This window comes from Bos javanicus, chromosome 21, assembly GCF_032452875.1.
Source record: "Bos javanicus breed banteng chromosome 21, ARS-OSU_banteng_1.0, whole genome shotgun sequence".
Taxonomy (NCBI): domain Eukaryota; kingdom Metazoa; phylum Chordata; class Mammalia; order Artiodactyla; family Bovidae; genus Bos; species Bos javanicus.
The window spans coordinates 2,315,148-2,342,134 of NC_083888.1; the positions used below are offsets into that span (position 1 = coordinate 2,315,148).

The 26,987-nt window shown below is 46.2% G+C and overlaps 1 protein-coding gene across 5 annotated transcripts in view; it reads right to left on the bottom strand.

The window, feature by feature from the left end:
- Positions 1–26,987, bottom strand: part of ATP10A (ATPase phospholipid transporting 10A (putative)) — a 184,923-nt gene that overhangs the window by 23,792 nt on the left and 134,144 nt on the right. For all 5 annotated transcript variants that reach the window (XM_061394204.1, XM_061394199.1, XM_061394203.1 and 2 more), the window contains 7 exons: positions 25,171–25,423; positions 18,431–18,648; positions 16,870–17,064; positions 14,482–15,049; positions 3,473–3,576; positions 3,269–3,395; positions 1,572–1,756 (listed from right to left, as the gene is read on the bottom strand). In XM_061394204.1, the coding sequence (XP_061250188.1) occupies positions 1,572–1,756; positions 3,269–3,395; positions 3,473–3,576; positions 14,482–15,049; positions 16,870–17,064; positions 18,431–18,648; positions 25,171–25,423 (1,650 nt within the window). The remainder of the gene's footprint in view (positions 1–1,571; positions 1,757–3,268; positions 3,396–3,472; positions 3,577–14,481; positions 15,050–16,869; positions 17,065–18,430; positions 18,649–25,170; positions 25,424–26,987) is intronic.

A 26,987-nucleotide genomic window follows, 5' to 3' on the forward strand; every position in this document is an offset into this window, starting at 1 on the left:
AATTTCATGGACCTAACATTCCAGATTCCTATGCAATACTGCTCTTTATAGCATTGGACTTTACTTCCATCACAAGTCATCCACAATTGGGTGTTGTTTTTGCTTTGGCTCTGTCTCTTCATTCTTTCTCGAGTTATTTCTCCACTGATTTCTAGTAGTAACATGTTGGGCACCTACTGACCTGGGGAGTTCATCTTTCAGTGTCCTATCATTTTGCCTTTTCATACTGTTCATGGGGTTCTCAAGGCAAGAATGCTGAAGTGGTTTGCCATTCCCTTCTCCTTGAACCACGTTTTGTCAGAACTCTTCACCATGTCCTGCGCATTTTGAGCGGCCCTACACAGTGTTCTCATTGTTTCCTTGGGTTTGACAAGGCTTGGTAGTTTTAATAGATTGGTTAATCTGCCCTCTGATGGAGAAGGATAAGAGGCTTATGGAAGGTTCCTGATGGGAGAGACTGAGGGGGAAACTGGGTCTTGTTGTGATGGGCAGGGCCATGCTCAGTAAACCTTTAATCCAATTTTCTGTTGATGGGGGCACTGAGTGCAGCAGTGCATGCAGGGGGCCTTTTGAAGGAGGTAGCTATTATCTTTCATCACCTCCACCATAGTTTGGCCTCAGGTCAAACAACAGAGAGGGAACACAGCCTGCCCATCAACAGAAAATTGTATTAAAGATTAAACAAAATAATGCCTATTTTAAGACTTATTTAAAAACTCACAAGACAGTATGGTATTGAAGAAGGGATAGATACAGGTATGGAAAATAATAGAAATCTAAAAATAGACACACAACAAATAGGAGCAACTGATTTTCAACAAAGGTTTAACAAAGGTTTTTAACAATTTAGTGGAGAAAAGACAAACTGTCCACAAACAGTTCCTGAATAACTGGCCAGCTACATGCAGAAAAACACAGTTTGATGTAAACCTCATACATTACACAAAATTCTACACAAAACAGATTGTGTCTAAAGGTGAGATGCTACACTATAAACCTTTTAGGAGAAAACAAAGGTGAAAACTCTGTGATAAGGCACATCTTACGTGTGATACCTACATGATCCATAAAGCATGACCCATGAAGGCTGGACTTCCTCATCCCTTGGAGAAGATGTTCCAAAGAAGAGTCACTCTGGAAGAGCCTGTGGGAGGAGACTCACCCTCTACATGGGGGGATTTCAGTCAAGAGGTGAGGAATGACAACCCAAGTCCTACTGGGGCATTAATGAGATAACACGTGCTGTCTTGGGAATGCCAATGCCGAATGGACAGCTGCCCTCGCTCCATGAGACCTCATGAGACACTCTGATACTGCTGGCTGGACAGTAGCTCAGGAAAAAGCTGGTTGAACTCTGCATTATAAAGCTCAGAAGTGTTCCTGAGAAGTCCCAGCAAATCCCACATCTTCCAAGACAATAAGAAACACAACACAGGTATAAACAGAGGTGAAGAACAAAGGCCCACCTCACAGCAAGTGCCAGAAATGGAAGGCATTTCTTCCTGCTCCTCTCTGGGGCAGAGAGGTGTGTGGTTTGCCTCGGCAAAGCAGGCTCCCTAACATCCACCTACCTGGGATTCAGCATTCAGGGTGATGACTTCCTCGTCATGGTCCAGAAGTTTGCAGGCATGAGCGATGTTAACGGCCGTTTCCTGTTTGTCGCCGGTGAGAACCCAAATCTGCAGACCTGCTTGACGCAGTTTAGCAATGGTTTCGGGCACTCCATCCTGCAGGCGGTCTTCAATCCCGGTGGCACCTGCTCAAAGGTACCAGTGTAGGTGAGGCCCTGCTTCCGGGCCCCTGCCCTGACCAGCATGAATACTACACTCCAGCTCAGCAGAGGTGCTGGCCCCACCCTGAAGACTGGACCCTGCTGAGGTCCATCTTCTTTGGAAGCACTGGGGTGATTCCTCATTCAGGATATGGGGGTACCTTCACCAACTCTTGACTCCATACAATAGGGACAGCTGGGAGCACTAAACATTAATTCTCTGGACACTGAACAGAACACCTCCAAGGCTTCCTAACATGCAGTGAACTTATAACTTACAGATAGCTTGGAAATAAAGCTTGTGGGCAGATGGTGAGAATGACCATACCCAGAGGGATGAAAAGTTTTCAAGCTTATCCATCCTGCAGAAAGCTTCTGGTAAATGAGCCCACAGTGATGGCTCTCAACAGTGTTTACCATTAGCTGTTGAAACAGACCACAGAGGCCCATTATTTGTTGAAAGCAACATTATCCTGAATATGCTTTTTCCACAAACATAAAAATTAAGGAGCAGATTTTTCCCATGCAAGTCTCAGTATTTTAGGAAAAATACACCACTTAGTGCAGAAAAGTGTCCTCTAGGCCAGCCTGGTTTTCCTGATTCCAGCTTGGTGAGATGGTCTCCATCTTTCTTTTAGAAGTGCAGCATTGCCTGAGGCCTCCTTGTCAGCCTTGCCTTTCTCTTTTATGCATGCTGTTCCCTGTGCTGGGATGCTGCTATGGTCTGAAATGTCTGTGTCCCTCCTAAAAGTCCATAGGTTGATGCCCTAATCCCCAGGGTAATGGCACTAGCATCTGGGGCCTTTGGGAGGCAATTAGGTCATGAGAGTGAGCCCTCATGAATGGGATTAGTGCCTTTATATTGAAAGATATGAGAGAGTTGACTTTTATGTATAAAAGGCAGCCCTGTCTGAGTCCAACAGTTTCTGATTGTTCCTGGGATGGAGGGACCATTTTAAGCATCAGTTGTTGAGAAACCTTGCTTCTTATCTCTATTTTTGGTGGGAAAGCAGGGTTTTAGGGGAGGAAAGTCTGACATGGTGCCCAGAAAGGTGGCACAGGGAATCACCCAAAAACTGACCAGAGAGGAGAATGTTCAATGGAGCATAGCCCCGCCCGGGGGGTGTGCTAATGTCAGACCAGTTGTTTTGTTGTTTAGTCACTAAGTCATGTCTGACTCTGCTGCAGCCCTCTGGACTGTAGCCCACCAGGCTCCTCTGTCCACGGGATTTCCCAGGCAAGAATACTGGAGTGGGTTGTCACTTCCTTCTCCAGGGGATCTTCTAGACCCACAAATCCAACCTAGGTCTCCTGCATTGCAGGTGGCTTTTTACTGCTGGGCCACAAGGGAAGCCCAGTGTCAGACCAGCGGGGTACTTAATGAAGACCAGTGTGTGCAGAGCTGCTGTGGACTAGAGCCAGGGTACCTCTCTGCCCGGGATGCTGCAAACTCCACCCCGCCCTACAGGACACCAGCCGGCTCGAGAACATAATTACCCAACAAATGTAGATTCGTCTCCAGGCGAATGGCGGACTGAAAGAGGAGCTCCTCCCGGTTGTCCACAGAGGATTCTGCTTCCAAGTGGCTCTGCAGCCAACAGGCATACTCTTCCTTACTCAGAACCTGGGTGAGACCCGCTGATGAGCGCGTGGGCCGTGCCCCGCTGCTGGCTCTGCCCCTCCGTGGAGCTGCCTACTCACCCTCTTGGCAATGCACAAGGTGCGCAGGCCCTCCACCGCATACAAGTTGAGGTAATTCTGGGTCTTGCTGCGGATCTTCATTTGATGCCTCCCTCTGGCGTCATCTAAGTTGGAAGTAGGAGAAAAAAAAAAAAAAATGAGTGAGAACAGAGCCCAGTGGAATGCCCTGGTTCTCTCAGATGCCAGGCCTGCTGAAATCAGTCTGTAGTGACGGTCACTGCTGAGGTTTCCACAGCTGAGAGCTCAGCACCATCAGGGTCTAGTTGGGAACTCTTCCCATCCAGGGAGAGAAAAGAGCTGCATTTTCAAGTCTGAATGGCAGCTCACTCCAGTATTCTTGCCTGGAGAATCCCACAAACAGGAGACTGGTGGGCTACCATCCATGGGGTTGCAAAGAGTCAGACATGACTGAGCGACTAACACAACACAACATCACAAAACAACCAAGCTCAGAGAGCCAGCAAGTAGAAAGCTGGTTGCCAGGGGCTGGGGAGCAGGGGAGGAAGGAGCTATACAGAGCTTCAGTTTTGCAAGATGAAAATTCCTGGAGACCTGCTGCACACCAATGCGAATATACTCAACACTACTGAATTGTACACTCAAAACTGGTTAAGATGGTAAACTAATGTTATGTTGTTTTCTTTAACCATAATTTTGAAAAAGGTATGAAATTAGCTATCAGCTAGTAAGAGATTTCCAAACATTCACCCTTTCCTGTTTTCTGTAGATCCAGGTGCAGAACAGACCTGGCTGTTTATTACCAGACTGCAGAAGTGCTAATCCTGAGCCTTACCACTGTGGAATCCATGGCAAAGTGACATACACCTTCTTAACTCCAATGTGTTCTCGGGTTAATAACTGTTAGTGAGAAGTCAGAAGACGCTTTACTTTGTGCATGATAAGAGTATGAGTGTGTTACGGAGTCAGTGGCCCTCCCCATTCTGTCTCACTGTAGCTGGCTCCAAGTGGAATGCTGGCCAGAATTTTGTTCCAATTAATTAGGCAGGAATGTCACAGGAGTAACCTTTCATTATGATTTACTCCAACACTTCCAGTAAGAGGTGCCCAGAAAACATGTGCACCACTAGATTTAGCAAGCACCTGTTTTACTACTTGTCAATAGTATACACGTTCAATATAGAACTTAAAGTTAGACGTTATTTTAAAAAGAACCTCGTCAGACTTCTGGTTCAAGCCGGCAGAGGAAAAGGATGTGCACTCATCTCCTCCTGGGAGAGCACCCAAATTGCAACTAGCTGTTGAACAACCATTGACAGGAGGATGCTGGAACCCACTAAAAAAAGACATCCCACATCCAAAGACAAAGAAGAAAGCACAGTGAGATGGGAGGAGGGGCACAATCACAATAAAATCAAATCCCATACCTGCCAGATGGGTGACCCACCAACTAGAGAACAATATCATAGAAGTTCTCTCACTGCTGTGAAGGTTCTGAACCCCACATCAGGTTTCCCAGCCTGGGGATCTGACAAAGGGACTGGGGATCCCCATGGAATCTGACCTTGGAGGCCAGCGGGATTTGACTATAGGACTTGCACAGGACTGGGGGAAACAGAGACTGCAGTCTTAGAGGGCATGAGCAGAATCTTGCATGCACCAAGACACAGGGGAAAGGAGCAGTGACCCCAAAGGGGACTGAACCAAAACTACCTGCTAGTGTTGGAGGGTCTTCTGTGGAGGCATGAGTCAGCAGGGGCTCCCCACAGGGCTGGGGGCTCCAGCAGCATCAGGCCAGGAAGGGCCCCCTTGGCGTAAACCCTCTTGGAGTTCTCCCTACCATGGAGCCTGTAAAGAGGGCTGGGTTATCTCAGGCCAAACAACTACCAGGGAGGGAGTGAAACCCCACCCATCAGCAGATTCTTGGATTGCAGCTTAGAGCAAGGGCCTGCCCACCAGAGCAAGACCCAGTTTTTCCCACCACCAGTCCCTCCCATCAGGAAGCTCACACAAGCCTCAGCTGCTTCCATCAGAGGGCAGACAGAAGAAGCAAGAAGCACAGAACCAGAGTAACTGAAACAAAAACCACATCACAGAAAGTGAATCAGCATGAAAAAGCAGAGAGTTATATCCCAGATGAAGGGACAAGAAAAAAACCCAGAAAAACAACTAAATAAAGTGGAAATAGGCAACCTTCCAGAAAAAGAATTCAGAGTAATGATAGTGTAGATGATGCAGGATCTCAAAGACCGAGCAGATGGAAGAAATGTTACCAAACACTTAGAAGAACTAAAGAACATACAAACAGGGATGAATAATATGCTAGAAGGAATCAAGAGCAGAATAAGAGGCAGAAGAATGGAAAAATGACCCGGAAGAAAGAATGGTGGAAATCACTGTCACAGAACAGAATATAGAAGAAAGAATGAAAAAAAAAATATGTAGACCACCTAAGAGACCTCTGAAACAGCATTAAATGTGCCACCATTTGCAGTCTAGGGGGTCCCAGTAGGAGAAGAGAAAAAGGACCTGAGAAAATATTTGAAGAGGTAATAGCTAAAAATGTCCCTAACATGGGAAAGGAAACAGTCAACCAAGTCCAGGAAGCAGAGAGAGTCCCAGGAAGGATGAACCCAAGGATGAACACACTGAGACACACAGTAATCAAACTGACAAAAATTAAAGACAAATACAAAATATTAAATGCAATAGGGGAGAAATGACAAATAACGTTCAAGGGAACTCCCATCAAGATACCAGCTGATTTCTGAACAGAAACTCTACAAGCCAGAAGGGAATCACACGATATATTTAAACTGATGAAAGGGAAGAACCTACTACCAAGAATACTCTACCCAGCAAGACTCTTGTTCAGATTTGATGGGGAAACTGAAAACTTTCCAGACAAGCAAACGTTAAGAGAATTTAGCACCAGCTTTATAACATGTTCAAGGAGCGGTAGCTGCAGGGGCGCAGGAGGGCCTAGAGGGGCTATTCCACATTCAAGGTCAGCAGGGGTGGTGGTGAGGAGATACCCCTGGTCCAAGGTAAGGAGCAGCGGCTCCGCTTTGCTGGAGCAGCCATGAAGAGATACTCATGTCCAAGGTAAGAGAAACTCAAGTAAGATGGTAGGTGTTGCAAGACGGCATCAGAGGGCAGACACACTCAAACAATAATCACAGAAAACTAGTCAATCTAATCACACTAGGACCACAGCCTTGTCTAACTCAATGAAACTAAGCCATGCCCTGTGGGGCCACCCAAGACGGGGGGGATCATGGTGGAGAGGTCTGACAGAATGTGGTCCACTGGAGAAGGGAATGGCAAACCACTTCAGTATTCTTGCTTTGAGAACCCCATGAACAGTACAAAAAGGCAAAATCATAGGATACTGAAAGAGGAACTCCCCAGGTCAGTAGGGGCCCAATATGCTACTGGACATCAGTGGAGAAATAACTCCAGAAAGAATGAAGGGATGGAGCCAAAGCAAAAACAATACCCAGCTGTGGATGTGACTGGTGATAGAAGCAAGGTCCTATGCTGTAAAGAGCAATATTGCATAGGAACGTGGAATGTCAGGTCCATGAATCAAGGCAAATTGGAAGTGGTCAAACAAGAGATGGCAAGAGTGAACATCAACATTCTAGGGATCAGTGAACTAAAATGGACTGGAATGGGTGAATTTAACTCAGATGACCATTGTATCTACTACTGCGGGCAGGAATCCCTTAGAAGAAATGGAGTAGCCATCACGGTCAACAAAAGAGTCTGAAATGCAGTACTTGGATGCAATCACAATAATGACATGAATGATCTCTGTTCGTTTCCAAAGCAAACCATTCAATATCACAGTAATCCAAGTCTATGCCCCAACCAGTAACGCTGAAGAAACTGAAGTTGAACAGTTCTATGAAGACCTACAAGACCTTTTAGAACTAACACCCAAAAAAGATGTCCTTTTCATTACAGGGGACTGGAATGCAAGAGTAGGAAGTCAAGAAATACCTGGAGTAACAGGCAAATTTGGCCTTGGAATATGGAATGAAGCAGGGCAAAGACTAATAAGAGTTTTGCCAAGAAAACGCACTGGTCATAGCAAACACCCTCTTTCAACAACATAAGAGAAGACTCTGCACATGGACATCACCAGATGGTCAATACCGAAATCAGACTGATTATATTCTTTGCAGCCAAAGATGGAGAAGCTCTATACAGTCAGCAAAAACAAGACCAGGAGCTGACTGTGGCTCAGACCATGAACTCCTTATTGCCAAATTCAGACTGAAATTGAAGAAAGTAGGGAAAACCACTAGACCATTCAGGTATGACCTAAACCAAATCCCTTATGATTATATAGTGGAAGTGAGAAATAGATTTAAGGGACTAGATCTGATAGAGTGCCTGATGAACTATGGAATGAGGTTCCTGACATTGTGCAGGAGACAGGGATCAAGACCATCCCCATGGAAAAGAAATGCGAAAAAGCCAAATGGCTGTATGAGGAGGCCTAACAAATAGCTGTGAAGAGAAGTGAAAAGCAAAGGAGAAAAGGAAAGATATAAGCATCTGAATGCAGAGTTCCAAAGAATAGCAAGGAGAGATAAGAAAGCCTTCCTCAGCGATCAGTGCAATGAAATAGAGGAAAATAATAGAATGGGAAAGACTAGAGATCTCTTCAAGAAAATTAGAGATACCAAGGGAACATTTCATACAAAGATGGGCTCGATAAAGGACAGAAATGCTATGGACCTAACAGAAGCAGAAGATATTAAGAAGAGGTGGCAAGAATACACAGAAGAACTGTACAAAAAAGATCTTCACGACCAAGATAATCACGATGGTATGATCACTCACCTAGAGCCAGACATCCTGGAATGTGAAGTCAAGTGGGCCTTAGAAAGCATCACTATGAACAAAACTAGTGGAGGTGATGGAATTCCAGTTGAGCTATTTCAAATCCTGAAAGATGATGCTGTGAAAGTGCTGCACTCAATATGCCAGCAAATTTGGAAAACTCAGCAGTGGCCACAGGACTGGAAAAGGTCAGTTTGCATTCCAATCCCAAAGAAAGGCAATGCCAAAGAATGCTCAAACTACTGCACAATTGCACTCATCTCACATGCGAGTAAAGTAATGCTCAAAATTCTTCAAGCCAGGCTTCAGCAATACGTGAACCGTGAACTTCCTGATGTTCAAGCTGGTTTTAGAAAAGGCACAGGAACCAGAGATCAAATTGCCAACATCCACTGGATCATGGAAAAAGCAAGAGAGTTCCAGAAAAACATCTATTTCTGTGTGGATCACAATAAACTGTGGAAAATTCTTCAAGAGATGGGAATACCAGACCACCTGACCTGCCTCTTGAGAAATCTGTACGTAGGTCAGGAAGCAACAGTTAGAACTGGACATGAAACAACAGACTGGTTCCAAATAGGAAAAGGAGTACGTCAAGGCTGTATATTATCACCCTGCTTATTTAACTTATATGCAGAGTACATCATGAGAAACGCTGGGCTGGAAGAAACACAAGCTGGAATCCAGATTGCCGGGAGAAATATCAATAACCTCAGATATGCAGATGACACCACCCTTATGGCAGAAAGTGAAGAGGAACTCAAAAGCCTCTTGATAAAAGTGAAAATGGAGAGTGAAAAAGTTGGCTTAAAGCTCAACATTCAGAAAACAAAGATCATGGCATCCGTTCCCATCACTTCATGGGAAATAGACGGGGAAACGATGTAAAGTGTCAGACTTTATTTTTTGGGGCTCCAAAATCACTGCAGATGGTGACTGCAGCCATGAAATTAAAAGACGCTTACTCCTTGGAAGGAAAGTTATGACCAACCTAGATAGCGTATTCAAAAGCAGAGACATAACTTTGCCAACAAAGGTCCGGCTATTCAAGGCTATGGTTTTTCCTGTGGTCATGTATGGATGTGAGAGTTGGACTGTGAAGAAGGCTGAGCACTGAAGAATTGATGCTTTTGAACTGTGGTGTTGGAGAAGACTCTTGAGAGTCCCTTGGACTGCGAGGAGATCCAACCAGTCCATTCTGAAGGAGATCAGCCCTGGGATTTCTTTGGAAGGAATGATGGTAAAGCTGAAACTCCAGTATTTTGGCCACTTCATGCAAAGAGTTGACTCATTGGAAAAGACTCTGATGCTGGGAGGGATTGGGGGCAGGAGGAGAAGGGGACGACAGAGGATGAGATGGCTGGATGGCATCACTGACTCGATGGATGTGAGTCTGAGTGAACTCCGGGAGTTGGTGATGGACAGGGAGGCTTGGGGTGCTGCGATTCATGGGGTTGCAAAGAGTCGGACACAACTGAGCGACTGAACTGAACTAAACTGAACTGAACTCATAACAAATGCTAAAAGAACTTCTCTATGTAGCAAACACAGGACATGGAAAAGACCTACACAAAATAAATCCAAAACAATTAAGAAAATGCTAATAAGATCATACATATTAAATTAAATTATTAAAATTAAATTAAATTTTCTTCAATGTAATGAATTAAATGTACCAACCAAAAGACACAGACTGGCTGGGCGGATGAAAACTTGTATGTACATGCATGCACTTATCACATCACTTTGATCCCCCAAACTGTACGTAATTATTTTATATTGTGAAGTTAATCATGTTTATATTGTTACGTTAATAATTTCAAGAAATATATATATTAAGAAAAAATTAAAATAAAAATTTTTTGTCTGGCTATTGAATGTGATAACTAATAAACATCTTTCACTATTGTGATCAAGTAACTATCTCACCTAACACCACTGTATCATAATTGGTCAACAGAAAAATAATAGAACTCAATATCACCAAAACTATCATTTAATAGAAAAACCTGTAATCACTTTTTAAAGTCCAGATGCATATCAGAATTATCTGGAAATTTTTCAAAAAATACAAATGGTCAGGTATTGCTTTTTTTTTTTTTCTCCAGAGCTCCAGATATGTTTCTAGTGAGCAGTCATGTTTAAAAACAACTTGGCTATACGATATTTTACTTTTATCCAGTTTGTTTTACTTTTTCTATTTCATAGTCAGTGCTTCCATTTCATTTTAGTTTATGTTTTCCAATTTCTCCATCTCTTCTTTTTGTGTGTTCTTTTTAAGCCTTTATCAAGTATAATAGAAAAGCTTTTGTATACATATATATAAATAATATGTATAATATACATATTATAGAAAACTTCAAATTTTTGCCTAAAAAATGTACGACATTTTGATTTCACTTGTTTGACTTAGTATGAATAGAATGCTAGATTTCTAATTTAAAAAAATAGATATTCAACAAGCAATAAAGGTTTACTGTATAGCACAGGGAACTATAGTCAATATCTTATAATACCTATAATGGAAAATAATTTCAAAGATAATATATGTGTATAACTGAATCACCTTGCTGCACACTTGAAACACTTAATTCAACTATATTTCAATAAATATATATATTAAGAAAAAATTAAAATAAAAAAATAAAAAGAAACTCATCGTAGTTTTGGCTATTTTTAATATCACGTGTTGAAATGAGAATTTCACATAACAAAACCTCATGAAGAGTAATCAATTTATAACATAGAAAAAAAAATTTATCATCCTAAAAACACAAGGTGTTTACTTATATACAGAAATCCTTTTGAATTTCTGAAAGTCAGACGTTTTACATAAAGCCTTGATCATATAGAAAGCATATGCAAAACATTAAAAAAAATGCTTCAAGTGTCTAGAACTTAAAATTGTTTCATGATCTATTTACAGAAATATTTTTCAAAAGACTAGTAATATAATAGTCTATGGTTTACAGTATTATTTTGCAGTGTTTGTACACTGATTCATAGAATACAATATTTTCCACAATGAAAAATATTATTTGACTTGCCTTTAAAACTATCTGAACTTTGTTTCATTAGTTGAGGATCTGTGCAAGGTAGATCAACATAACGTCCTAATTTATACAGTGATTTAGAAGACTTTTGCTGTAATAATGAGAGAAACTTGTCAGGTAAAACCTAGATAATTCTACATACTCTGAGGAATACATGCCATGGTTGCCCTTGCTTGTAAATATGTGGAATGTTTCTAACTGCCTATAAGCTTGTATTCAAATGCAATACTGCATTTACTAGTATATTTGTTTCATTAGTAGGCTAGTTATCTGATCTCTAAGATAATGTTGGATGAATACACTTAACACTACTGGGGAAAAAAAAAGAAATCTAGGACTTCCCTGGCAGTTTGGTGGTTGAGAATCTGCCTCCCTGGGGAAAGCTGACTACAGGCCCAGTCAGCTCTCTGATATAGGACCTGGGAGAAACACTCTTAACCTTCTAGATCTGTGCTCTCCATGGAGAAGACAGTCCCCTTAACAGACCAAAGACTGGTCCCTTGAGGGGGAAAATCATATTACAAATAAAGCACAGATATATGTATAGTACATAAATAAATATATAGCATATCCATGGCATTAAAATGGAGGAATAGTTAGAAAAAAAAAATCTAAAAAGACTCCTTAAGGGGGCAATAATGAAAAAAGAGTGAAAAAAAGGAAAACACTGTCCTACATTGCTTTGCTTAGGAATATATATTTCCTGAAAAGATGACATTGAATGTCATGTTAATCTTGAATAACTCCTGTTATTTACTCCTGTAAAATCCATTTACTCCTGTTATTGTGATAGTATTATTCCAGATTCTGTCTATAATTTGAGCAAGGACACGTCTAACCAAGAGACTCTGGAATTAACACTAACAAAGTGCTTGAGCTGTCCAAAGGGCGAGGGGAAGCTTGCACACCAGGGAAGGAGCAGGGGCTGTGATGCTGCTGTTAGCTACAGTGGCCCAAACAAAACTAGCGTGAGAGAAGGCAGGGTGGGCACTGGGGACCCAGGATGCCCTGGACGGGGGTGAGGTTACACACCACACTGACATGTTTCTGTGCAGGCTGAAGGCCCCCAGCCCAGCAGGGAGAAGTGGTGACTGCCACACCTTGCCCATCCCCCCTCCTCTACACCCGCCCTCGGAGGAGGTGGAGTCATCACAACATCTCCACAAAGTGATACGTGGACTGAACCTCAGGTAAGTGAACCTTAAGAAAAAGAAACCAGAGAGAAGGGAAGGGATCCAGCTTATACTTTATACCTGGAACACACCAGACACTGTACTGGAGCCTGGACAGGGGTTCCTGGGAGGTCAGCATCCTGATTTCCTTTGTACAGACGGGAAAAGAGGCACAGGGAGAGTGACATGTCCAGGGTCACCCCAGCCCATAATGTAGACTTGGGATTTGAACAGAGATCTGTAGGTAACGGGTGGGTGGAGTCCCTGCTTGCTACCCGATCCCACATAACGTACTGCCAGGGCAGGTGAGATGCAGCCACATCCTGCGAATACGGCACAGTGCCCATCCACAGTCAGCTGAGCCTCCATGTGCTTTTTATGTAAAAGTTCTGTGAGCTCTCTGAAGAAGGTATTGGACACTCCCATGCCCCCCTCACTTTATCACGTGCACAAAGTAGAGCAGCCTGGCCATATACAGGACTGCTCTGCTCCATACCCCGCCCACCCTACACCCACAGTGAAAGCAGAACGATTTATGCACAACGTCAAGGTGTCACTGATAACTTCAGGACCACCTCAGAGCCATCCCTTTTCTTGAAAAACCACTGGGGGCTCCGAATATCCTGAATTTTAAATTGCCTGGCATCTGTATGTAGCTATGACCTATCCAAACCTATGTGAAGGGCACACTGCTTGGAAATTCCCAGAGGAAGGCAGAGATCCACAGAAACTCCTTATTTTTCAGGTGCCCCCTTCAATGTCATGGTTTGGGCACCACCGTGATTTGATCTGTTTGCTCCATGGTACAATGTATGGAAGGCTCTGTTTCTCATCTGTGGTTAATGACTCCCAGAGACCCAAGGAGGAGGCTGGTGCAAACAGGAAGGCTACACTGGGGCTGCAGGACCATGTGGAGAGGTCTGGGAAGCTCCTCTGCAAGTCGTCTGCTAAACAAAGTTCTACCTTCTATAACAGTGGTTTCTGAACTACTCTTTTTCAACCTCAATGTAACATGGAAGTCTATAGTGTTGCAGAGAAGAGTCAATTCTAACTTCATGTTGGAACTACTTCTTTGACTTGCTTTTTGTTGCTTTGCTGTTAAAATCATACATAATGGCCTGGCTCCAGAGGACCCTGCCCCTCTGCCTGACTGGTAAACTAGTGTCTTTGTTCAGCTCAAGAGAGATAATCTGACCCTGCCCACCGGTGAATGGACACAAGGAACAAGAGATTAACACATCCCTTCCCAGATACTGGCCATTCTCAGAGACATTTTGCAAGACTAATGGCCCTTTAAACTTCTCTTCTTCTCCTCTCTCTCTCTATTCTGCCTTTCGACTTTAGTTCCTTACTGCTTCTCTCTCTGGTTCTATAAGAAAACCTGGCATCCAGGCCCCAACAACACGATTATTTTGAGACATTAGTCTGCCATCTTCTTGGTCTGCCAGCTTTCTGAATAAAGTCATAACCCTTGCCTCCACATCTCCTCTTTTGCATTCATTGGCCTGTCGTGCGGTGAGCAGAGCGAGCTTGGACTCAGTCAAACTAGTGCAAAAGAGGCCAAGATGAAGCTTATTGGCCCAAAGTTTTCCCGAGGCCAGCAGCCCCCACTGCGGGCTGAAGTCACCCCACAGATGGCTAAAAATCATGGCCGGGGCCTCACAGATGCCCCAGGTCCAGGCAATGAGAGGCAGAAAGGAGCCTCTTGGGGCTTCTAGTCTAAACGCTCTTAATCTTCATCCCCAGAGCCAGACCTGATGCAGGGCCTCACCCGCAGGAAGTTCAGACCTGAACTTCTGAGGCAAGTTCAGGCTCCAAAGCTCCCCATCCGCTGGATCCTCCCCCACCCTCCATTCTAGCCCAAACCCTTGACAGCAGGAAAAGGCCCCCCAGAGAGGCGAAGCTCCGCTGTGGGGAGGGGCTGGTTTCTCAGGAACCGCGGTAGCGGGGAGCTGCCCGCGGGCACAGGTACCTGTGGAGCAGGGCAGCAGGAGGTCCATGACCACCGAGTCGGCGCCCTTGGTGTACACGTTGATCTCATCCGTGAGGGGGTGCCTGATCACCACCGACATCCTTTTCCGGATGGAGTCGAAGCCCAGCGTGTGCAGGAGCTCGAAGGTGAGCCTGCCCAGGTGGGGCAGCTCCACTGACACCTGGTCGTGCAGCCGGCCCACGAGGGCGCAGCTGTAGGCGCGGGCGGCGTGCACGAGCGCCGCCTCGTCGGGACTCTCGGCCTCGTAGCGCAGCTCCGGCCCGGGCTCTGGCCCCATCGCGGATTGCTCTGCAGCCCAGTTGTCGGCCGCGCTGCTGTAGCCGTTGCTGGCTAGGCGCGGGGCCCCGGGGCCCAGCCTCTCCTCCAGCCTCAGCAGCGCGCCGTCGTTGGCCAGAGTGGACAGAAGGCTGGCCTTGGGCGCAGACTTGGCGGCCATGCTCGCGCTCCCGACGCTGCTGCTGCCCAAAGTCAGGCGACTGGGCGTGAACCTCCGGAGGAAATCTTCGATGGTCTTCACTGGGGACTTGAGCTCGAAGCGCACCCTCACCTGGCAGGGCAGAAATCAGAAGGTAGGTGAGGCATCTCCCCAGAGGCCTCACCCCAGCCCCTACAGGGCTGCCCTCCAATTCCCCAGGGGGTGCTGAACGTGGATTTCCCATTTCCCTCTGAAAACTGCAACCAGAGCCAGCATGTCTTCCTTGAGACCACCCCTTGGCTCTCCCCGGCACCTCAACACAGGTTCTGCCACATGCATTCTTTCAAAATGTGACTGATTGTAGTGTAGGCACTGGGCACTGGGTGGCCCGTGATGCCCAAGACTAGACTTCGGAACTGTCCCCTTACGGCAGTTCCCTTGCTCTTCAGAAACTTCCCAGAAGTGGGCCTCCCACTGCCTGGAACAAACCTTGCCTTTTTTTTTTTTCCAATTAAAAAAATCATTTAACAAAATTTAGACATTCCTTTGGAATTACGTCCATAAAAAATTTAAGTTTACACAGTATTTCCCAAACCCCAAAGAATCTTTCCTAGAGACACGTTCACATGCAGTCTGAGGAGTCTGCTCCCTGCATGGAGCTCATGCTCCATGTGAGCTCCATGTGCTCCATATGTGACCGTGGGCACAACACTGTTCAGTCACGGAGTTTCTCTTACTTACTCGGTAACTGCAACAACACCTGGGTCAGTCAAGTAGGGTCTAGCCTAGAAACCAGATGCCTCTTCAGCACAGTGCTCCAGAGGAGCTGAGGAAGGTGGAGGAAGGGCCCCATGGGATGCGGACGCTGCTGACAGCTGAGCACCAGCAGGAAGCTACCCCATCCAAGGCTGGCAGCATAAGCCTGTGGTCTCTCAGTGGCAGAGCCCGTTTGCTTGAGACCCACTGGGCCCCTGGGGCTTCCCCAGGTGAGTGAGGTGTGAGAAGAGCCTGGAGGGGTCCCACTGCTGCCAAACATGCTGCCGCCGCCACAGAAGCAAGAGGTCCTTGTTCTCCCTTTGTCACCCCCAGCGGCTTCACCAGCATAACCTGCTGGCAGGGTGGACTGAGGAAGGGGCCTGGGAGAGTCGGGGGCGACGTCAGGAGACAGGCCTACGGCGTGCATCTCACCCAAGAACCTTCACGTGTGTCCACTTAGAGTTGTTTGGCTGTACACACTCAGCCATGCTTAGGTGCACCCTCCCTCCGGGTCCACCTGGAGGAGTGCTTGGCTCAAAGAGGCACCTTTCACACATGAAACGCTCCTCTCTTTGGAGAAAATCTTGATGTTAACCCAAACAAAATCCAACTTGGGTGTTGTTATGTTTCCACCACCTTTAGTAACTTACCACTGATTCTCAACCACTTTCTGAACGCTAGTGTTTTAACAACCTTTGTTAGCATCACAGATGTTTCCTGTGTGCCAAACCCTACTTTGAGACCTTTCCCTAAATCCCAGCCATCGCCCCCACACCGCAGAAGGGGAGTCTGAGACACAGGAGGGGACTGGTTTATAGTGATGGTTTCAAGTCCAGGCAGCTCCTCCCTGAGCCCCAGCCTGTCCTCTGCACACTGAGGCTGTGGTCAGCACGGAGGCAGCCAGCACCCCCACCTTAAGCCCCGCCTGGACTCTCTGTCCCTGTCTCACCCCAGGCTTGGTAGCCATCTCTGGCTGGCTGTCCTCTTCCTCTTGACCACAATCCTGGCGTCTGCCCACCACAGTCTGGGGATGTCCCCACAGAGCTGTGGGGCTGGTGTGCCCCGTCTGAAGCCCTCAGTGCACCCCCAAAAGCTGAGAGTGGTGCGCAGTGACCCAGGCTCCCTCTCAGGAAGACAGACACCGCATCCAGGCCCAGGCCTCTGTGGGCTTCCAGGACGGAAGCTCCCGAACTTGCCTTTTGTCGTGGCTGATCCGGGGACGTGACCACCACTGTGTTGCAGATGGTGAGCGCAATGAAGAAGTCAAAAATGTCAGACAGCTCGGGCGAGAGGTGGTCCAGCGGGTGCTCCTGATGCCTCGCAGAGGCCAGGCACCTGCCGCACTCATGCACCTTCTCCAGCAGCTTGGGGTCGGGCGTTACGTCCTTCTCCTGAGGAGGACACAGAGGCCGGGGGTCAGTCTGATCCAGGGACTGGCCCACTGCTCTTTTGGAGCTTGACTATTTAGGGCACCTCGATTTTACCAGAAGCTGTAAACAGACCTGCACCTCACACATACCCATCACTTTATAATGACAAATTATATATCATCTTAATTGTGTAAGAATATACAGTCTACAAATAAACTGAAATGCATATATTTTTATATATAAGGTATATATGTTGTTTATAAAAATACCTCCAAGAATATATATTACAAAGTAACATATCTTACTCAGAAATATTTGGAGAAATAAGAGAATCATAGGGAAAATATAGCAGGTCTCTATTACACCACCTCATAGTAATGTATACTTTTTGAAAAACATTCTTCTCTGCTTTTCCTTTGTCTTTTTTTCTATAGATTCACGTTTTAATCAAAATACTTTATATGTAAATGGCAGTTTCCATTTCTACAAAAACATTATATCGCCTCAACTTTACCAGGCCTTTAACAGCCTTTTGAAAACATATTTTTTAACAGCTTCAAAAGAGACATAATTTACTTGACCATTCCTTTATCACTGGGTATATTTCTTCACTGTTTTATTGATGTAAATGACACACTAATAAGCTTCTATGCACAGAAATTATTCACTAAATCAGTAACTACCTAGGTCAAAGAGTTGTTGTTTAGGTGCCAAGTCGTGTCTGACTTTTTGGGAACATTTCATATATTTCTGACCCATACTGCCTCCAAAATTGGTATCAGCAAAGGCTGGGAGAGATTTCCATCATAGTCTCCCTCCTGCCTGGGGTGAGAGCTCTGTGTCACATACCCCATGCAAACCCACCCACCAGTGACCACAAGTCTACCACGAGTCTAGGTGACCTCTGTGGCACCTTCTGTACAGGTTTCCAAGAACATAAAAGAGTAAGGCCACCATACATGAGCAGAACGGATTCTCCCTCACTGAAAGGATCTTTCAGAGGTTGTCACATGCACTTCGGGAAATTTCCCTACCAGAGAATGGTCCATAAATGTTTGGGCGGCTGACAAGGCAAGGGATGGATTTGGGCTCATCTAATTCAAACTCTTTTTCTTAAACTTGGGTTTTTTCAGAGCTGTCATCTCGCCCTGCTGTTGTATTCATCTCGTAGGGCAGGACAGACTTCCTTTGTGTCCCCCACCCTAGGGGTCACTTGCGGTTCCCAGCCTGAGAAGTCTGCTGTGTCAGTGCTTCAGGAAAGATTCCGTGGAGTGGGGAGAAGACACTGGCCAGAAAAACACTCCCTGACTGAACAGAGGAAACCCCACATGCAAGAGCAGATGCCTTCGGTGACAGGGGGCGGTCACAGGAGGGCAGGAGGACTCACCATGGGGCTGCTGAAGGCTGTGAGCTCGGTCAGCATGCTGACGCGCCGGGCCTCCGCGCGGCTGCCCGTGCGCCGGTGCGCCCTGCTGCTCTGGCTCTGGTGGGCAGCTCGGGCGCTCGGGTGGCCCCCGGTGCCCCCTCGCAGGGGCAGCGAGCCCCCTCTGGGAACCACCTCCTCCTCCTCTGAGTCTGCCTCCTGGTACCTGGCCAGACGCTGGGCTGTGGAGAGAGGGACACCAAGTCACACTTCGTGGGGAGGCCAGGCATGAAACTGAGGGATTTGGGTTTCAACGAGGCACACGCTGGGTGTCCCCAGGCCCTCTCCCTCTTCTTTATGATGGTGAGACCACATTTGACAGGGGTTTCCACTGAGGGATGAGGGCTGTTCTCATTTACATGTACCTTCAGTGAACCCACGGGGCTTACGTTCTCAACTCTACTTCACAGACGAGAAGACAGAGTCTTGGCTCATTAAGGTCACAGGATGCAGGGGTGAGGATGTCGCTCAGGCCCTCAGGTTGCAAAGCTCACGTCCCATCCATGATGGCACAGAGGCCGTCCCATCCCACAGAAAGTCAGATGTGGGTGGAGTCACACACGGCCCCTCTGTTCAACAGAGCCCCAGTGTGAATGGGTTGGGTGGGCAGGAGGGCTGGAAGACCCACAGAGGAGCTGGGCTCCAGGCTTGGACCTTCATCCCGAGACCACTGGGACACCTGCTCACTGGTACCGTCAGGATAGATCATACCTTGAGCACCTGCCTTGTGGTTAAGCAGAAATAGCAATTCTGGGGCTGTGCCGAGGGTGCTCTCCTGAGGAGGCTCCTTGCTCAGAGTCGGGTGGGGAGTGGGCGCTGTACTCACCCCATGAGGATGCGCACTTCCCACTGGGGAGGCTCACACCCTCCTGGGCTTGCCCAGCCAGGACGAATGCTCCCTGAGCTCCCCCCAGCAGGCAGCGCTCCCCAGCAGGGAGCAAGAGTCCCTGAAGCTGCCAGGGCTGCTGTGAATCAGAGGGAAATGCACCGCGCCGCTGCTTGCCAACACGGGCTCTCAACACTTCTCAGCTTTACCTAGTTAGCTCTGCGTCTTCCATCATGGACAAGCAGCAGGAGAGCATCACAGGGACCAACACAAGCAACCACTAAGGGCGTCCAGGGCAGGCCTGGTGTGGGGTGGCAGCTGGGGGCGGCCTGTGTGAGGAGCTGAGAGAGGCGACCCCATCTGGGCTTGCCAGGGCATGGGCTGTCATGCGGGTCAGGCCCTGAACTCAGCATCTTCCTTGGGAAGACTTTTTAGAGATAAGGAAAGGGATCCAACTAGTTTATTCTAAAGGAAACCAGTCCTGAACACTCATTGGAAGGACTCATGCTGAAGCTGAAGCTCCAATACTCTGGCCACCTGATGCGAAGTGCTGACTCACTGGAAAAGACTGTGATGCTAGGAAAGATTGAAGGCGGGAGGAGAAGGGGACAACAGATCATGATGAGATGGTTGGATGGCATCAGTCACTCGATGGACATGAGTCTGAGTGTGCTGCAGTCCATGGGGTCACAAAGAGTCGGACATGACTGAGCAACTGAGCAACTTCAACTGTTGTTGAAGTTCAGCAACAGTCTGAACTTCAGCAACTGAAGGAAAGGGAAGTCACCTGCCCATGGCTGCCTGGCCGTATAACTGCCAACCCCAGGATTCCACTTCAGGAGCTCCTAATCCCAGGAAAAGACTCCTGCACACACTGCCTCTGAGCCCACACCGCGGCCACCTGGTGGCGTGGTGCTGAGAGGGTGGCAGGGAAGGGCAAAGCCAGGACCGGGCCTGTCCAGTTCCTGGGCTTGGAAACTACGAGTGTGGTGTCAGCCTCCCGGGGCACACTGGCCTGCCCACGCTCCCACAGCAGTGGTAGATATTAGCCTGAGAGTGGCCGTCCCTCAGGCCACCGCTGATGTGTCTGTGTCTGCCACAGGCAGCAGTGGCTTCGGTGAGGCCCTCAAGGTCCTTAGGGAAGATGGGGACAAGAGGCAGCTGACACTTGACCCTCGTCCTGCACTGTCACCAGGACACAAGGTAGAGAGGGATGCACCTATGGTCTGTGTGGCCAGTTCAAGTACATGTGAGCTGGGCTCATTGCTCAGAGCCAAACTGACCTGAATTCATTTTACTGATCTGAGACGTTAGACCATGGCAGCACCCACTAAGGGAGATGTTGGCCCCAGGGGTCACTGATCATTGCTCTTCTTGAAACACACTTCAGATACACCTGGCTGTTTCTACCTTCCCCGGAAATGCTTTCCTGTGTCTTCTGGGGTGATGGACTGCTCTGGTTTTATTGTAAGCATCTGACAACTCTCAAAATCCTTCTGTAATCTTATGTGGAATTCTGCTCTCAGAGCCCCAGTTCCAGATTAATGGCTGACTTTAGAACTGGTCCTCTGAGTCCTTCACAACCAGGCTGAGTTCTGCTTTTAGGACTCCAAGCTGTTCTGCACAAGTCTGAGGAGTCCAGGAAAGGACAAGTCAGAGAAAGAGGCAGGTGGGTGGATGGGACACTGTTCCTGACCATTAATTATCGGGTGGCAAATAAAACATTAAACAAATTGGATATGTTTCTATGCCTTCTATAAACTTCCATAAGCCTCTTACCCTTACCCATTAGAGGGCAGACAGAATTAAAACCACAATTGCAGAAAACTAACCAAACTGATCACATGGACCACAGCCTTGTCTAGCTCAAGAAAACTATGAGCCAGACCAGTAGGGTCACCCATGATAGACAGGTCATGGTGAAGAGTTCTGGGAAAACGTGGTCCACTGGAGAAGGGAATGCAAACCACTTCAGTATTCTTGAGAACCCCATGAACAGTCTAAAAGGCAAAAACATGTGACACTGAAAGATGAACTCCCCATGTTGGCAGGTGCCCAGTATGCTACTGGAGATCAGTGGAGAAGCAACTCCAGAAAGAATGAAGAGATGGAGCCAAAGTGAAAACAACACCCACTTGTGGATGTGACTGGTGATGGAAGTAAAGTCTGATGCTGTAAAGAACAATACTGCATAGGAACCTAGAATGTTAGGTCCATGAATCAAGGTAAATTGGAAGTGGTCAAACAGGAGATGGCAAGAGTGAACATTGACATTTAAGGAATCAGTGAACTAAAATGGACTGGAATGGGTGAATTTAACTCAGATGACCATTATATCTACTACTGTGGGCAGGAATCCCTTAGAAGAAATTGAGTAGCCATCATAGTCAACAGAAGAGTCTGAAATGCAGTAGGTGGATGCAATCTCAAAAATGAAAGAATCATCTCTGTTCATTTCCAAGGCAAAACATTCAATGTCCTAGCAATCCAAGTTTATGCCCTGACCAGTAATGCTGAAGAAGCTGAAGTTGAAAGGTTCTTAGAAGACCTATAAGATATCCTAGAACTAACACCCCCCAAAAAAAGTCCTCTTCATTACAGGGGACTGGAATGCAAAAGTAGGAAGTCAAGAACTACCTGGAGTAACAGGCAAATTTGGCCTTGGAATACAAAATGAAGCTGGCCAAAGGTTAACAGAGTTTTGCCAAGAGAACACCCTCTTTCAACAACACAATAGACAACTCTATACATGGACACGACCAGATAATCAATACCAAAATCAGACTGATTATATTCTTTGCAGACAAAGATGGAAAAGCTCTATACAGTCAGGAAAAACTAGACAAGGAGCTGACTGTGGCTCAGATCATGAACTCTTTATTGCCAAAATCAGACTTAAATTGAAGAAAGTAGGGAAAACCACTAGACCATTCAGGTATGACCTAAATCAAATTCCTTACAGTGAAAGTGACAAATATATTCAACGTATTAGATATGAAAGACAGAGTGCCTGAAGAACTATAGAAAGAGGTTTGTGACATTGTACAGGAGGCAGTGATCAAGACCATCTCTAAGAAAAAGAAATGCAAAAAGGCAAAATGGTTGTCTGATGAGGCATTACAAATAGCTGAGAAAAGAAGAGACGCTAAAGGCAATGGAGAAAAGGAAAGATATACCCATTGGAATGCAGAGTTCCAAAGAATAGCAAGGAGAGAGAAGAAAGCCTTCCTCAGAGACAAATGCAAAGAAATAGAGGAAAACAATAGAATGGGAAAGACCAGAGATCTCTTCAAGAAAATTAGAGATACCAAGGGAACATTTCATGCAAAGATAGGCTCAATAAAGGATAGAAATGGTACGGACCTAACAGAAGCAGAAGATATTAAGAAGAGGTGGCAAGAATACACAGAACTATACAAAAAAGATCTTCATGACCCAGAAAATCATGATGGTGTGATCACTCGCCTAGAGCCAGACATCCTGGAATGTGAAGTCAAGTGGGCCTTAGGAAGCATCACTAGAAACAAAGCTAGTGGAAGTGATGAAATTCCAGTTGACCTATTTCAAATCCTAAAAGATGCTGCTGTTAAAGTGCTGCACTCACTATGCCAGCAAATGTGGAAAACACAGCAGTGGCCATAGGACTGAAAAGGTCAGTTTTCATTCCAATCCCAAAGAAAGGAAATGCCAAAGAATGCTTAAACTACCACACAATTCCATTCATCTCACGCTAGCAAAGTAATGCTCAAAATTCTCCAAGCCAGGCTTCAACAGTACATGAACTGTGAGTTTCCAGATGTTCAAGTTGGATTTAGAAAAGGCAGAGGAACCAGAGATCAAATTGACAACATCCGCTGGACCATCAAAAAAGCAAGAGAGTTCCAGGGAAACATCTACTTTTGCTTCATTGACTACACCAAAGCCTTTGACTGTGTGGATCACAACAAACTGTGAAAAATTCTGAAAGAGAGGGGAATACCAGACCACCTGACCTGTCTCCTGAGAAATCTGTATGCAGGTCAAGAAGCAACAGTTAGAACAAGACATGGAACAAGGCAATGTTCCCAAATTGGGAAAGGCTGTATATTGTCATCCTGCTTATTTAACTTACATGCAGAATACATCATGTGAAATGCCAGGCTGGAGCAGAAGCTGGAATCAAAATTGCCAGGAGAAATATCATTTACCTCAGATATGCAGATGACACCACCCTTATGGCAGAAAGTGAAGAAGAACTCAAGAGCCTCTTGATGAAAGAGGAGAGTGAAAAAGTTGGCTTAAAGCTCAACATTCAGAAAACTAAGATCATGGCACCCAGTCCCATCACTTCATGGCAAATAGATGGGGAAAGAATGGAAATGCTGAGAGACTGTATTTTCTTGGGCTCCAAAATCACTGCAGATAGTGACTGCAGTCATGAAATTAAAAGATGCTTGCTCCTTGGAAGAAAAGCTATGACCAACCTAGACAGCATATTAAAAAGCAGAGAGATTAATTTGCCAACAAAGGTCCATCTGGTCAAGGTTATGGTTTTTCCAGGGGTCATGTATGGATGTAAGAGTTGGAATATAAAGAAAGCTGAGTGCTAAAGAACTGATGCTTTTGAACTGTGGTGTTGGAGAAGACTATTGAGAGTCCCTTGGACTGCAAGGAGATCCAACCAGTCTACCCTAAAGGAAATCAGTCCTGAATATTCATTGGAAGGACTGTTAGTGAAGCTGAAACTCCAATACTTTGGCCACATGATGCGAAGAACTTAACTCATTGGGAAAAACCCCATCCTGGGAAAGACTGAAGGCTGGAGGAGAAGGGGATGACAAAGGATGAGGTGGTTGGATGGCATCACTGAATCTATGGACATGAGTTTGAATAAACTCCGGGAGTTGGTGATGGACAGGGAAACCTTGTGTGCTGCAGTCCATGGGGTTGCAAAGAGTTGGACACAACTGAGTGACTGAACTGAGCTATGCCTTCTGTTATATGATTCATTTTAACATGCAGAATATGATGAATATCATAATTCTTGATTTTATAAGTCACAAAAATCTCATGCTTCCAACAGATCTTTCCCACCAAACGCCCCTAAAGAACAGCTTCCTATGCCTCCATGTTGTCCCCCTGTTCTGTATCTGCTTCTGTTTCTGTGGCAGGGTTTCTTTGATGTTCTGAGATGCCGTTCCAGGGACGAAGGGGAGTCTTGCTTGCAGAGCAGGTGCCCCCTCTCAGGGAAACATGATGGCCCCAAAGACACTTCTGTGGCATGGGGACACTTTCCTGATTCAGATGGGTGGCGAGCTGCAGTCACTCCTCGACATAGGAATCAGATGACTCCCTTGTGCATTCAGAGAGGATGGAGGGAGGCAACCAAGGATGAGAAAGCAGGTGGGAGGAGGAACTGACTGCCCAAATTCCAAAGAGAGATGACACTTCTCTCTGGGACATTGTATTTCATTGGAAAGAACACAGCATAGACTGCCCAATACTCTGCTGAGCATTTTCAGCTGATAACAAGGAAATTGATGGGTGGCAAAGGAAACATCTCTTTGCCTCTTGGTATGAAAGAAACCAAGTGCCTCTGATGTGAGTTCCTCAAAGTTTCCCTCCTTGGTTCTGCTTGTCTGGCAGAAAATGAATGTATATGCAGATACCCACCACACCAGACAGTGCAGGGAGCAGGGTTCCATCAGCACTGAAAAGAGGGCGTTTCTGTAGATGATGATCCAGAGTTGCTTTGACAGCCTTTCTGTTTTATTCTCCCCTCAAAATCATCATCCCTGAAGCTCTCTGTGTGTGTATACACGCACACACAAGCACACAGGCATGCAGCTCTGATAGCTCTCTGGTCCTGCCCAGACGGAAGCTCTGTCCCCAGACTCACCATTTGCATCATGAGAATATTCTATGCCAGACACAGTGCATCTTCGGAAAACCATCTTATTCTCAGTTAAAGTGCCCGTTTTATCTGAGAAGATATACTGTATCTGCCCTAGGTCTTCCGTGATGTTCAGAGCTCGGCACTGCAGCTGCGAGTCTGTTTCCTCGTCGTATAGTTCTATATCCTGGTTAATGAAGTACACTTGGCATACTTTAACAATTTCGATAGAAACGTACAAGGAAATAGGGATCAAAACCTAGGAGACAAAGCACACAGAATGAATGACAGTGAGGACCTGCAAGCTGGGGATTTTGTTTTCAATTAAAATGACAAATAACTATAACTGCAAGTAAGTAGGGACTATACTATACCTTTCAGAGCTTAAACAGGCTGGCTTAGAGTCAGTATTGTTAGACTATTAGAGTATTGGCAAAGAGTTTAAACTAGGGCAGCCTATGGTGCCACAGAGAGGAAATCCACTGTCATGTCTGGGAGCATGGAAACCAGGGCTTGTATAGAAGCAAGCATTTTCGTATTACTAAGTTGCACGTGAGAGAAGCTGGGGAAGGAGAGAGAGAAACAAAACAGATGGCACAGTCAGAGTCCTCAAAAGCAAAGTCACCTCACACCCAGGCTGAGCCGGGGCTCCCCATGGCAGGAGCTGCCCGTGCCGCAGACACACCCCACCGTTCAGGAGAGACAGTCTTTTCAGAGGCGGGTTCTGTGCTGGAGGACAGTCTCTGTGATCTCGGACAATACAGAGCAGAGGCAAGAGGCTTGGAGAAGAACAGTTACAGTTATGCTTTGACAATTCAAGAATAACCTTCATAAAACCAACGTTCAATTTTGTCTTTATTTGTGCAGTAACTGTATTATGCTGATACTTACGGGTTCAAACTATCACATCCCGACTAACTGGGTTCTTTGGGTAACTTAAGCATATGTAAATGCAACGCCTACTACAGTACTAACTCAAGGCTAGAACAAAATTTGCATCCATAAAAGGAGACTAATTTGGAAAGTTAGATAAGACTATTGCCCGTTGTGTGAAGCACATGTAAAAAAGACAGCAGAGCCCGCCTTTAAGTCAAAGGCTAAACCTTCTGCTCACTCCGTCTCCCTAAGGAGGATGGCAGAGATGCTTGCTGCCCCTGCCACTCCCAGAGGCCTGTGGGCCATAGTTTCTCAGTTAATGACGAGGACTTGTTCAGGAGGCAGGGGAACTAACGATAACAACAACAACAATAATAATAACCAGTGCTGCAAACTGCAATGTGATATCCTGAAATGACTCCTGGAAAAGAAAAAGCACCTCAGTGGAAAGACTGCTGCTGCTGCTGCTAAGTCGCTTCAGTCGTGTCCGACTCTGTGCGACCCCAGAGACGGCAGCCCACCAGGCTCCCCTGTCCCTGGGATTCTCCAGGCAAGAACAGTGGAGTGGGCTGCCATTTCCTTCTCCAATGCATGAAAGTGAAAAGTGAAAGTGAAGTTGCTCAGTCGTGTCCGACTCCTAGCGACCCCATGGACTGCAGCCTACCAGGCTCGTCCGTCCATTGGATTTTCCAGGCAAGAGTACTGGAGTGGGGTGCCATTGCCTTCTCTGGTGGAAAGACCAGTAGAAGCTAAATAATGTTTGGAATCTTGTTCGTGGCAGTCTTAAAGCTGGCTTCTCAGTTTTGATTGTGTACCATGGAAATGTAATACACTTACATTAGGACACATTTGGTGAGGGGCACGTGAGAACTCTCTGTACTATTTTTTGTAACTAGTCTGTTGATGTTAAAATTATTCTAAAATAAAACATGGGCTTTCCAAAGAAG